Source organism: Patella vulgata, chromosome 1, assembly GCF_932274485.2.
Source record: "Patella vulgata chromosome 1, xgPatVulg1.2, whole genome shotgun sequence".
NCBI classification, from domain to species: Eukaryota; Metazoa; Mollusca; class Gastropoda; family Patellidae; genus Patella; species Patella vulgata.
Genome location: NC_065879.2, coordinates 14,604,006 through 14,618,401, shown reverse-complemented (window position 1 = coordinate 14,618,401; position 14,396 = coordinate 14,604,006). Strand labels below are relative to the sequence as shown.

General features: G+C 36.5%; 1 protein-coding gene across 1 annotated transcript; it reads left to right on the top strand.

Moving 5' to 3' along the window:
* The first annotated feature begins 1,872 nt into the window (after positions 1-1,872).
* On the top strand, positions 1,873-14,115 carry LOC126822508 (palmitoyl-protein thioesterase 1). The gene is made up of 10 exons (XM_050551478.2): positions 1,873-1,995; positions 4,696-4,802; positions 6,038-6,165; positions 7,180-7,250; positions 8,603-8,690; positions 8,937-8,951; positions 9,934-10,024; positions 10,664-10,762; positions 11,738-11,809; positions 12,781-14,115. The coding sequence occupies exons 1-10, from the start codon at positions 1,908-1,910 to the stop codon at positions 12,904-12,906; spliced, it is 885 nt and encodes a 294-aa protein (XP_050407435.1). The 5' UTR covers positions 1,873-1,907; the 3' UTR covers positions 12,907-14,115.
* The last annotated feature ends 281 nt before the right edge of the window (positions 14,116-14,396 follow it).

Genomic DNA, 14,396 nt, shown 5'->3' with positions numbered 1-14,396 from the left:
CCCTCAAAGCAGCGGTTAACAAAACACAATGTTTAGCCGTTGAAGTGAGCGTACGGAATGAATAACAAATGTCCGCTCTACTATTTAAACCATTGAAGACACACAATAATTGGAATGAAATGAAACAATCTTTATCCCCCATTTCTGTGGAACCACAGATTATTTCTGAAAGTCACTGGAATACACCGCAAAACAGGTGGAATTAATAACCGGTTAAATCGCAAAACACCGGAATATACTGATCTCCTTTTTCTATCGATTTTCATTTACCAAACATAAATGTTTCTTTTTTTTCCTGAGCCAACCAATACATTTCATGGCACCATCGAATATTCCACGAAATAGTTTGAAATCCGTCCCGAAAGAGCACTAACCCTCCCCCCCCCTCCTTCCACCCACACGCTTTTTTGTCAATTGTTATTTACCAAACGCCCTCTGCTATTTCATTGAGCTACATAATAACTGACATTGAATGAACTATGTTTGGTAAATGAAAATCGAAAAAAAAGGAGATCAGTATATTGGGTTTTGCGGTTTAACCGGTAATTAATTCCACCTGTTTTGCGGTGTATTCCAGTGACTTTCAGAAATCATCTTTGGTGCCACAGAAATGGGGGATAAAGATTGTTTCATTTCATTCAAATTATTGTGTGTCTTCTAGGGCTGTGTCGATACGACAACCCGATACGCGATACGTATCGCGATATGATGACATCACGAATTATGCCCAAAATAATCTCAAACTACATTCTGTTTCAATATGTTTGAGATGGGTAAGCATCAGGGTTCTTAATCCATTTTGAAACAAACTGGCCAGAATTGAGGTCCCGTAAGATATGGGTTAATTATAAGTTTCATTTCCTTTAATATAACTAGACTTCAAGAAATATAGTTCTTGGTAATTTGTTGTGGAGAATGTCGTATTTTAATGTATGTGATTACCACAAAAATAACGACAGGTATATTTAATTCACGTACCATCTTGAAGTTCGAGTAATATTCCAGAATAAATTAATTACTGTCGTCGATGATCTAAAATATTAGCATTTTTCAACTATTGCCAGTATCAAAAAATGCCGTACGTACACAAAATAAGCTGATACGGCACCATGGCATTTCTTCATAACACAATTTGTAGTCTTTGTCTATCAGGTAACTCGCCACGTAACTTGGCAAAAGTTTTTATTCATTCGTCAATTGATAGACACACGTACGGCACAATTGTCACGTGACAACCATACTTGAAATTGCTTTAAAATAAAACTTCCGTACGATTATGATATAGCCTTCAATAAAAACAATATTTTTTAAATTAAGCCTTTGTCAGAATGTGTATAAAATAAAAAAAAATCATAACGGTAAGCGCTATTTAGAACTGGTTTATTGACCTAATTCGAAACGATATGTCACGTGTCATTGGAATTCTATCAGGAAAATATATTAATAAATGACTGTTATTCGGTGTTCTATCAGGCAATTAATTATATTCAATGAAGATTTAAATTTACCTAACAACTGGTCAGTGAATCCATCAATGTATGATCCAGTTATTATTTTAATATCTACCGGTACCTGGAATTCATACGGAGCGCGGAAGACGCTCGATTGGCAAACCATGCCGAGATCGTCTTCTTTCGCCGCGTGGGTTTCGTGGTCTTTCTTAACTGAGGAATTTTTTCAACAATACGGCTATATTACGTATCGATATAAATATCGCTGGAACGTATCGATACATATCGGTGTATCGATATAATGGTTTAAATAGTAGCGCTGACATTTGTTATTCATTCCTTACGCTCACTTCAACGGCTAAACATTGTGTTTTGTTAACCGCAGCTTTCGACGATGAGGGTCAAGGTCATAAAACGTCCGCTCAGCGTATCGTCCGCTGACTTCAGCCCAAAGCGATGAAAATAACTATCTGCTTCGTTTTGTTATGTTTGGTAGAAATTACAACACAAGATCCAGTGCCTGTTGTCATCTGGCATGGCATTGGTACAGATAATATATCAATTTACAACAATTGGATGCCTTTAGTTTCACCTGGCTAAATTATTTTTTTTTATTAAATTAATGCATGTAACATGTTAAAAGTAAACAAACCAACCAAGCGGCGCGAATGCACTTTCGTACACCTTGTACTACTTCCCGTGGACGTACAGACTTGACATTTGCTGGGGGTGGTAAGGGGGACTAGCGATGATCTCAGACCAAATCTCAGCCGAATCGACCAATAACTGACCTTTTAGGGTCTGACGAGAGATACTTTTTCATACCGACCGCCATTTTCCTTGTTGACTATTTAGACTCGAATACCAAGACACTAATATGACTTGCTGAACACCAAGCAACTTTCCTTCTAACACTGATCATATAAAATAATAATTTTCGTCATTTTATTTAGTATCTGTTCTTACGAATATAACGGGGCGCGGTAGCTAAATGACAAAGCGCTATACGATCACGGAAAGTTCTAGTACCAGGTGTACGAAAATACTTTAGCCACGCCTAATGTCGTGAAACAACTTTCGTTTATCTGCAAATATTATCAGAAACGTAAATCATGTCATATCAAGCGGCGTTTTTAACAGAACTGATAAGATCATTCTTGCGACCTATAAAGGTTATCCTGAAATGAAATGAAATGGAGTTTAACGTCCTACTGTTCTGCTCCTAACCTGGGCTAATGAAGACGGACATACGCCATACAATGTACTATGAGGGAAATTTTGCCCGGACAGCGGCACTACGGCCTACTCTTATATCGAATTCCAACTGCCAAGGGATCTTTTACGTGCACGCCAATGTGTACACGTGACCTCGGTTTTTCGTCCCATCCGAACGACTAGACAGCTTTCCTTGTCAGCCCCTCCGTCCTGCATTACTGACAAGGGAGAACCACGCCGGGAAATCTGGATAAACTTTCTCGGCCAATGCAGGGATCGAACACCCGACCTCCAGGCTAGTGAGCTAGCGTCTTACCCACATAGCCACGTGATCCCCAAAAGGTTATCCTACTTTTCGCTTATATTGATTGGCTGTTGTCACACGCCATATCTTTAGCCCCGCCTTCATGACGTAAAGACCGCCAGCTATTATTGCTTCGATTTAAAAGAGATGGTTTGTACTCGTGTCAGGTAGAATTATATGCTTAAATTGTAGTTGGATGTGACAGAAATATAATAATAAATAACAATAATGAATCGTTATTTGGAAGATAACTGTTTTGCTTATTGAAGTACTATTTGATACGCATCGTATTTCTCCTGGTGAATCTATATAGTACCATCTCTTATCTCAAAATACGCAGGGTTGAGAGATGAGGTTGCTTATCTAGGTCAACCATGATTGTCGAATTTATATAAATATTTACCTTGTTCGTGTCGCGCAGATAAGTTTCAAAAGTAATTGTGTAATATAAAATTCAAAATAAAAAAAATTTTAAAATTTCAAGACATAGATCTGGAAGATTATGAGACATCAACCAAAATAGTCTGAATTAAAATAATTATTTGTTATATAATACCATATTAATCATAACAGTTATCAAGTCCACTTTTAAAAACAATACACCATTTAAACCCCGTGAGTTTCTTTGACCCCCCCCCCCCCCCGCTAACGACCCATACACGCAAGTTAATTGTTGAAATGAAATTGATTATGAAACATCAACGAAAAAAAATCTGAATTAAAATAATTATTTGTTATATAATACCATATTAATCATAACAGTTTAAAAATAATACACCATATAAACTTCGTGGGTTTCTTTGACCCTCCCCGCCCGCTAACGACCCATACACGCAAGTTAATTATTGAAATAAAATTGATGAAATATTATAATCCACAAATGACCTGCTTTGCGTCGAGTGGATGTTAAACCCCATTTCTTTCTCATTAAATCATATGGGAATTAGTTAAGATTAGATAATGAGCTTACAGTTATCGCTGTAATAGTTACAAAATCGATAATGAAAAGAGAATATACTGAAATTGTCAGTCAAATTGCTTAACTCTGAACCGAGATATATATTTGTCGCTATAATAGTTACAAAATCGATAATGAAAAGAGAATATACTGAAATTGTTAGTCAAATTGCTTAACTCTGAACCGAGATATATATTTTAGGCTAGCCTCGATCGTCATTGCTAAGGTTGGTACGATAATAAACAAAGTATCGATTGTCCATTTCTACGTCGCCTGCTAATGGCGGCATCGAGAGTTGATTATGGTCTGGATAAGTTAGTTAATGTCTATTTAATAATTTAGGTAACATTTCAGGCCTAAAGAAAGGCCTGGAATGGGCAGCTTTAGTTCTTGTATAATGCATGTTTAAGTACACATTTCTGGGACCCATTTCACTAAAAGGGTGTAAGTATTGTACACGTATTTGTAATTTCTAGCTGTAATCGTGTTAGCTTTTGTCTCCTACTGAGCTGAGTTCCCTTCCAATGCAAAATTCTTTACAACTAATGTCAAATGAAGACTGAAATTGTGACGAAAGTTTAGTACCTGTGTAGATTTGGTAGGGTCAAATGAAGACTGAAGTTGTGACGAAAGTTTAGTACCTGTGTAGATTTGGTAGGGTTAGTAACTTGGTATGCTTTGCCAGAAAAAAATAGAACATTTGCTATTATTTGTATACAGGAGACAGTTTCTACAGTCGACTAATCGCCTTGCTTACTTATTTACAGGAGACAGTTGCTGTGGGCGAAGTATTGGATCAATCAAAAGTTTAATAGAGGAACAAGTTCAAGGAATATATGTTAAATCTCTTGAAATTGGTAATAATACTACTGAGGTAATAATACATATTTTTGAAATTTTAAGATCATTTGCCTGGTTAAAGTAGCTAAGTCTCTAACTCAATATCATCCAAAATCTTCGACATTAAAAACACGATTTATTTGTTGGTTTAAATCAACATTGATGTTGTGATCTTACCGGGAAAAGATGGCCTTCTGATATCCACTATTTAAGACAAAATAAACACTTTCAATTGGTACACGAATCATGTACCATAATACTTTTTAGCGCTATTTGTAATAAGGGACTCGCAAAACGAGGCGAGGCATATTCCACAAGTCATGTCAAACGGTGACGCTATATTCTTATCTGGAGAGCATGCCTAATAAATACTATCGGCGTATGTTGGAATAACCAGTCGCTAAAGATTGAAATTCGATTGAGAATACTGGCGTATTTCGCCGAACCTAACTGATTAGAAGTTACAGTAAAAACAGAAACGATTGAATGTAAATCAATTTATATACATTCATATTTCATTATTGTATGCGTTGCAACCCATTTGTGTCAATTTCTGGGTCCCAAATATTAGCGACTTAGCTCCTTTAACAAAAGGCACTCTGTTACAAATGATGTTGATATATTCTGTATGAGATATAAACAAATTCCTTTGTAATATGAAAAAGAAATTCTGTAGTTTAGGACCTAGTTTATATCTTTCAATAAACGTAGAATATTCAGTAAGTATATTTACTGAGAAAGAAAAAGGGTATCATTTGTCCGTACACTGAATTATACTATGCTAATACCATTAGTCTGAAAAATTTGAAATTTCTCACATAAAACAACATGTTAGATGAGAATGTTTGAGTTCACAGATTTCTTAATAGTGAAATGAAATGGGGTTTAACGCCCTACTGTTCTACTCCGAACTGGGCTAATGAAGACGGGTTTACGCCATACAGTGTGCTATGAGGGAAATTTTGCCCGGACAGCAGCATTACGGCATACTTTTATATCGAATTCCAACAGTCAAGGGATCTTTTACGTGCACGCCAATGTGTACACGGGACTTCAAGTTTTCATCCCATGTGAACGACTGGACAGCTGTCCTTGTCAGACCCTCCATCATGCATCACTGACAAGGGGGAACCACGTCGGAAAATCTGGATGAACTTTCTCAGCCAATGCAGGGATCGAACACCCGACCCCCAGGCTAGCGAGCCAGCGTCTTACCTACTTAGCCACCGTGACCCCCGATTGTTTAATAGAATCATTATTGTATTTTAGGATGTGAATAATGGATATTTAATGAACGTCAACGATCAGGTTACCATGGCTTGTAAATTAATTAGTAATGATTCTAAATTACAAAATGGTTACAACGCACTTGGGTTCTCTCAGGGCGGACAGTTTATGTAAGTTTTAATCAGTGACAGTGTTATAAATACATATTCAAATCTTCATCTGTTTCCGTTCTTTTTCATTATGTATGTTGATGGTGTTTTATGGGTTGATGATGGAAATATAGAAAAAGTTGACATTTAGAATCTTCAATTATATTAGGGAATCTCGTGGCTAAGTGGGTAAGACGCTGGCTCGCTAGCCTGGAGGTCGGGTGTTCGATCCCTGCATTGGCCGAGAAAGTTCATCCAGATTTTCCGGCGTGGTTCCCCCTTGTCAGTGATGCAGGACGGAGGGCCTGACAAGGAAAGCTGTCTAGTCCTTCGGATGAGACGAAAAAGCGAGGTCCCGTGTATACATTAGAATGCACGTAAAAGATCACTTGGCAGTTGGAATTCGATATAAGAGTAGGCGATAGTGCCGCTGCCCGGGCAAAATTTCCCTCACAGCACACTGTATGGCGTATGCCCGTCTTCATTAGCCCAGCATAGGAGAAGAACAGTAGGACGTTAAACCCCATTTCATTTCATTTTTCAATTATATAAGATTGATGAAACTATAATTACTTAAAGGGCCATTAAGGGAAATTAGATAAAGAGCTGGCTGACAGTTCTTGCTATAATAGTTAAGAATAGATAACGGGAAGAGAATATGCTGAAACCTTCAGTCAGATATTAACGATTGCAATTTAGGCCAAACCTCGATCATCATTACTAAAGTCAGTACGATAAAAAATAAATTTTCGATTATCCACTTTGACGTTAAATCATCAATCACAAAATGTATTTAAATCAAGTAAATATCGCAGGCTAGCGATGGCATCGAGGGTTGATTATTGCCTTGATAAGTTAATCAATGTCTAATTAATAATTTAAATAACATTTCAGGTCTAAAGAAAGACCTGCAATAAGCAGATTTAGCTCTTGCATAATGTGTTTAAATTTTTGTATCTTTGTTTTTTTAAAGAATGGGTTAAAATCATTTTTTATAAAAATTATATAAATGAATAATTACATTTCTTTGATTAGGCGAGCTGTGGTCCAGAGATGTCCGACACCACGCATCTTCAATTTCGTTTCTGTTGGCGGCCAGCATCAAGGTAAGAACTCTAACATTGTACTTCATAAATAGAATACTTCAAGTAGGACATGGTTTCAAATATATGTGTAATGTGTACAATCAGGTAAAAATAAAGTTCTAAATTTTGTTTTGCCCTTTATGCATGCCCCCAGGCCTCCACTCCTCATAGATCTGGATCATCAGAGTGCGAAGTCATATCCCCATCACCATTTTATGTTCATTGAACAAGATCTAATATCAACTGCATTGAAATTGATCAGCTGTAACAATACAGGTATTTAAAGGAATGTATTGCCAAATTATACACGAAGTTTACCTTGGAAGAAAAATCTGACACTATTAGCTATCATTGCCCCAAATATAGAAAGTCTATACATTGCATTTATAGTTTTTTCGTCATTATGCGATTGATTGAAGCCATTAGTTCATCGGGATTTACCGGCGTGGTTTCCCCTTGTCAGTGGTGAAGGACGGAGGGCCTGACAAGGACAGCTGTCTAGTCGTGCAGATGGGACGAAATACCGAGGCCCCATGTACGCCGCTGTCCGGGCGAAATAAATTTCCCTATACCCGTCATTATCCCAGTCGGAGCAGAACAGTAGGACGTTAAACCCCATGTCATTTCATTTCAGAAGCCCTTGGTGTCGACTTTATACTGATTAATATTTTGCCCATAACTTTTGCAACCGGGGTGGTGGGGGGGGCGAACGGTTAGCACGTGCTGTTTCATAAGGTCTGTCATTGAGTCAACTGGCGTGGTTTCGATTCCGCGGTTGTACGTGACAAAGAGTAAGGTCGCCTGTCCAACCTCGCGGGTTTTCTCCCGGTCCTCCGGTTTCCTCCCACGACTAAAAGGAAATGAAATGAAATGAGGTTTAACGCCCTACTGTTCTGCTCCGACTGGCTAATGAGAGACGAACTAGGTCATTTCGGGACTAACATATGGTTCAGCTTTATTTCAATAATTCGCTTGCGCGTAGGGGTCTTTAGCAGTAGGAGGAAACCGGAGTACCCGGAGAAAACCCACGAGGTTGGACAGGCGACCCTACTCCTTTTCACGTACAACCGGGTAATCGAAACCACGCCAGTTGACTCAATGGGTCTTTAACGTGTAAGCCAATGTGAACACGGGACCTCGTTTTTTCGTCCCATCCGAATGACTATGCGTTTTCCTTTGCCAGGCCATCGGTCGTGCACTACTGACAAGGATACGGGATCGAATACGGGACCTCCAGGTTGGTGAGCCAATGTCTTCACCACTGAGCCACCGTGGCTCCCAAAATCCCTAAAGTTCACCAAATTAAGCAATTCCCCTTTAAACATTTCTTCAACAAATATTATTATTTGATATGCTATTTATTTTATTATCAGGTGTGTATGGTTTTCCCAAATGTCCAGGTGACAATAACACGCTATGTGATATTGTTAGAAAACTTCTCAGCTATGGTGCGTATGTAAGGTAGGTAAAGAGTCTTAAAAGAGAACAGTTGTCTTAATCAATAGTTTGATCAAATCAGATCTAATACCATTTAACATATTATGAACACAATGAGGTTTTCACGGTTCGGCCGAATCATTTACTAAATTCCAAATTCAATCAAGGTATCATAGCAACTAAACAGTTGTAGGAGTGACGATTTCCGTTTTTTTTTGTTTTATTTCAACAAAACGTTATGTTATAATGGGTTTTGCTTTTTATTTCCAGCTTTGTACAAGATCAGTAAGTTAATAAAACATTTATTATAATACAGTAACCTTCTTTTTAATCCCGACTACTACATTTTCTCGTGTAAATGTATCCAAAGACGACCTGATGAAATAATCTTACAGCCATCGAAGCTCTGGAAAAGTTATTATGCTTAAAAAAATTTACTGCAAGATACTGACCTTGCGGGCCTGTTCATGTTGTTGTTTATTACAAATCTAACGTCCAATACATTATGATATAATATTATGGACAGGTTTATTTAATTAAGTTATTTGCATATCAAGGTGTAATATTTAAAAAAAGAAAATGGGTAAAACATAGAGGAAAAAAAATAAGCTCTTGTATATCAAAATGTCACTTTAAAACATGGTGTTGAAAGTTCGCACACGAGAAGAGAAGGCGGGTCATCGTTTCCCTTTTCATAATAAAAACAAGTTAAAACAGGTGGTCCGACTGACTGATGTTTGGTATATTCAGTGCGGATAGACAAAAAAACGTGGGGAAAAAAATCCGCTTGCTTTATGTGGAAAAGCGAAATTCTCGCGGTAAAAATACGTAGCTGGACCCGTGGATTATTTACATATTAAAATCTGCCCGTGCGATTATTTCCAGTTCGTTAACAATTCCAAGTCTTTAAAAACAGTTCACCACTTCAACGATTTAAAATCATAGCCTGTAGTTCATTAAAAGTTTTCCTTGTTGTAGATGACTCTTCCCAGATAAATACCTGAAAAGGGAAAGAAGAGTCAGCAAGACAGATCAATTTAAACATTCAGTCGATTAAACACATACGATATAGATTTAAGACTGTCAGTAATAATAAATGGTTGTACAGGTCCCTTTTTCTTTAGTCTATATTTTCCCTAATACATTATTATGTTACATCAATAATCTTTAAACAATAATCTATTTTCTATGAAAATTAAACAAATTGAATAATGTAAATAAAAGAAACAATGATATAATAAGTCTTGTATATATCTTATTTTGATAGTTTAGTACCAGCTGAATATTGGCAGGATCCACTGAATCTAGATGAATATCGAAATAAAAGTGTTTTTCTGGCCGACATCAACCAGGAGAGAGTATGCTCTTTTTTTTTCTTTTTTAATTGATAATTTCATTTTATTAAAAAATGTTAAGGCTATTTAACTGGAAACAAGTACACAGATTCTAAGGACCAGAAACCGAGTATGACGTCATCGATGTCATATGAAAATGAAGTCTGTCTATCTATGTGCAATTGTCCAAAAAACAAGCATGCCAAGTTTCATGTCGATCGTGCTTGAATTGGCGGAACTTTAGGCTTCGGGTTTCATGTCGATTGTACTTGAATTGGTGGAAATTTGGGCTTCGGCTGTTTTCTAAAAGCTTTGCTCCCACGAAGAATATAATGAGTAGTGTTTGGGTTCAGTTCCTGTTTCAAAAACAAGCTCCAATGTCCATTTATAGATCTTGTTTGGACATATATTGGTTGGTGTACAATACTCGCTGCCCATCAGCACCCTCTCGGTCTGATATTCGGGGGATGAAACAGAGTGGATCAAGGGTTAAGGACAGAGAACATTTACACCAGGATCACCAGCATATAAAATCAGTATTTACCATAGCAAAATGTTTAGTACTATGGGGGTATATTTTCCTAATTCGGTGCTTCGGGCGTATAACTTTCTAATTTTTTAAGATGTACTTAATGTTATATTTTATATTTGTTTTCATTTTAGACCAAGAATCCTGTGTATAAAGAAAATTTACTGAAACTGAAAAATTTGGTGTTGGTTAAATTTCTTCAAGATACCACTGTTGAACCTAGAGAGAGCGAGGTGAGAAATAAAATATTTTACATCTGGTATTGAATGTAAATTATCATCATAATTGAATAACTGTAAATGTTTGATCAGTAGCATTGCTTAGAGTGCCACTGACTTCAGATCATAATGAAAGTGAAATGGATTGCACTGAACCATGGATGCTGTTGTGCCCGTATATTCCAGACATGTCCTACGTGATTTTCCAAACGTCCGACCAGGAATATGCCCAATCGAACATCATAATATTCAATATTCCGAAATATGTTGACTGCACTTAGTGTATAGCTACTTCTCATCTCAATTATCGTAGATAATATGCAGGATTGATTAAGTGATCAACCTATTTATCGTGTTATACAGTCACTTACCTTGATTAACTACTTAATCCGCCTTTATTGACTGACTTAATGCTTTGTTGGACTATTCATCAAACCAATCCCGAAAAAAGTCGTTGGTAGGACTATTTATCAATCCAATAACAGTGGTTAAAAAAACTTAATCTACATGATTACCTCGTGGTTTCCTCATTGTCGGCCATTTTAATCTGCTGATGTCAGCTGACAGCAGGAAAAAACTGGTCATATATGTCACATATCATAATAGTATATAACATCCCAAATCAATGGACAGTCATAAAAAGCTGAGTCAAGCCTATTTTATGGCTTCCTCTGGCAAGTTTCTCAGGAAACACTTGTCTGCGATATCACACTTGGTGGAAGTGGACGTAAAACTCCAGGCATGAACGAATGGGCAGTCATTATAACATTCAAAATGTTTCGATCCTTATCTACTGCCAAGTTCTCCGCTAAGTATGAACGTGGCGATGCTGACACCCTACCCCTCCATCACCCCGTGTCCGCTGGTTCTACTTCAATTTGCGATGTGAGCATGCTATTGTCCATGACAAATTTAATGTGTTTGACCGATAGGTTATACTTGTCTTGAGTTTCTGAATAGCATACGTTTTTATATGCAACTTATTTTCAGTGGTTTGGATTCTATGAACCAGGTCAAGCTAAGAAACTGTTAACTGTATTTGAAACACCTTTATATCAACAGGTGGGTTGTTTGATCACATCGTAATTTTTTTAAAACTTTTAAACCTGGGCCCTCTTTCACGAAATTTTAACTAAAGATACAATTCAGATTTTAGTAGATACTTCAATTTTGATTGGCTAAGCACTAAAATCAATCTAATATTATCCAATCAAATTACTAAAATTTGGATTTTATCTTAGTTAAAATTTCGTGAAACAGGCCCCTGTTTTATACCTCCACAGTGAAATGTGGGATTTATAGAATACAATATCAAAAAGAAACAACATTGTTTTATTCAATATTTAGTCATTAAAAGTAACAAACTGTTTCAGAAATACATAACTAATAGTTACCCTATCCGTCAGTTTATGTCGAGGCTATATATATTATCCAAATTTCTTTCAATTTAAACACGAATAGGCTTATTGATTTCAAATGATTTCCGATAAATATGCCCTTGATCACTTCGAAAAATAAAATCTTGTGGACGATATGGAAGTTAAAGTTATCACCTGATTGTCTGTAAATTATACACAGTATTTATGCTTATGAGACACATAATCTTTCTGATTTTCAACAATTTTGGATATCGTTGACAGAGATATGACCGTTGATTATTTGGAAAATGTTGCGGAGTCTTAAGTTAACATCAGACTGACTTCAAATTTAAAAAAAACGAATAACTTTTAAAATTTACCATCTAATAATTGGTACATGTTTTGTATAATAAATGCCTGTATTGGGAAGGACTAAAGTCCACCAAATTTTAATTATTTATGATAATTACTCAAAGGGTTGTTACTCTCGATCAGTTTTTAGTGTCTTGTTTTGTGGCAACCCTCGTTGACTGTCCAGGCAACTTAGCTGCTGTGGGCATACATACTTGTCATTGCATGACAACCGAGCTTTTACTACCATAATCCTGATCAATGAAATAATCATAATTGAAAAGTAAGTCTGATTGTTACTTAGCCTCTGTTTGTGTATTTCAGGATTGGTTGGGATTAAAGAAATTAAATGATACAGGACGGCTTCATTTCTTAAGTTCTGACACAGATCATCAGATATTCACCCACGAGTGGTTCATCAGCAACATCATTAATAAATTCTTTAAATAAATCAACAATGTTATTACTGCTTAAACTCTCACTTTAATGCTCAACAGATAATATGTGTTTCTTGTTTTTAGAACAACAAATATCTAAGTAACGCGGAACATTAGGGTTTTTTTTTGTTAGAACTACAGTGTAGTCATGTCTACAAGATTTTTGTCAAATGTATTGCTGTATGTAACAAATCATTTTACATCCACAGAATCGAGATAATTCTTATGTAAAAAAAAATATAGCGCCATGATAACTGGTCGGATGTGAAGAAAGGTTTCTGTTTTTTGGGTTTTTTTTCAAAAAAAGAAGATATAACCGTAAAGAACAATTACGTCCGTAAATACAAAGGTACACATTGATGTACCTTACTACCTTACTATGCTTATCAATGCTACTCTGGTTGAAAATATTTCATGTCAATATGACAGCGTCATTGACCTAGGCGTTTCCAAAATCATCCCCAAATCAGAATGCGCATTAAAATGTGTATTCCTGTAGTAACCCGGCACAAATACACTGTACAAACACAGTACAAACATGGCGGTGGATCCAACATAGGTAGCCGATGGTCGCGGATCTTCGATACTAATATGTTTACGAACATAAGACGATAATGTAGCAGTTTTGACAACCAAGGCTTTTGTTACATTTTTCATACGATCTTTCAGTACATCCTGACTAATGTTCCAATCACCTTGCTTGTAACATCTACAATTACAACTATCCTGTAGTGTGGCGTTAGGTGGCGCTTCAGTGACATCAGGTAGAATTGCCGTGACGTGAAAGTGGGTTGAAGTGGCGTCAGATAGAGTTGATGTAACGTGAAGCTGCGTTGAAGTAACGTCGTGATGATTTGACGAAGAAGAAAAGTCTGAGGTAGATGATGTCAAACACGACTCGAGTGTTAAATATTCAGGAACAACCATTGTTGTTACATATAAAGCTGAAGACAATTCGTGAAGTTCTGTCGACGAATGAAATATATCTGTTGATATGTCAAGAGATGTTGTGGATAAGTCATCTAAGGGTGCTGGTGTCAAATCATAATATAGCGTGTTTTCTAAAGTTGTTGACGTACTATCAGACATGGGTGTTGTTGGTGCTTCTATTAATGTGGAGCTAATATTAGATTGTATAGATGATGACGTCATACAGTAAGATGTATTTACTTGTGATGGAATCAAATCTTCACTTACTAGAAAATAGACAGGAAAATATTTTTCACCAAGTCATAGTCTGAATTTTGTTAAAACAAATAAAGCGTTAATGATTTTCTCATTTGATGGTATAAAATAAAACGTGATTATATTTTCACATGAAAGCTATTGTATTTACTATGATGGTAACCAAGGCATTGTCTATACTTCCATGGTAAGCAAGGCTCGCTCTGTAGATGATAATATTAAGCTTTGATACGTTGGCAACCTGATAGGTGTTAGAAAGATAGTAACTTCGATTTTAACGTACCAGAAAACTATTCAGTTTAAGCTGTTCGCGAATCT

Bases quoted from the DNA above. Each gene is read 5' to 3' on its own strand.
- LOC126822508 (XM_050551478.2), top strand. From the start codon at position 1,908: ATGAAAATAACTATCTGCTTCGTTTTGTTATGTTTGGTAGAAATTACA. The intron at 4,803-6,037 runs GTAATAATACAT...ATTGTATTTTAG, and splicing joins TTGGTAATAATACTACTGAG to GATGTGAATAATGGATATTT. The intron at 6,166-7,179 runs GTAAGTTTTAAT...TTCTTTGATTAG, and splicing joins TCTCAGGGCGGACAGTTTAT to GCGAGCTGTGGTCCAGAGAT.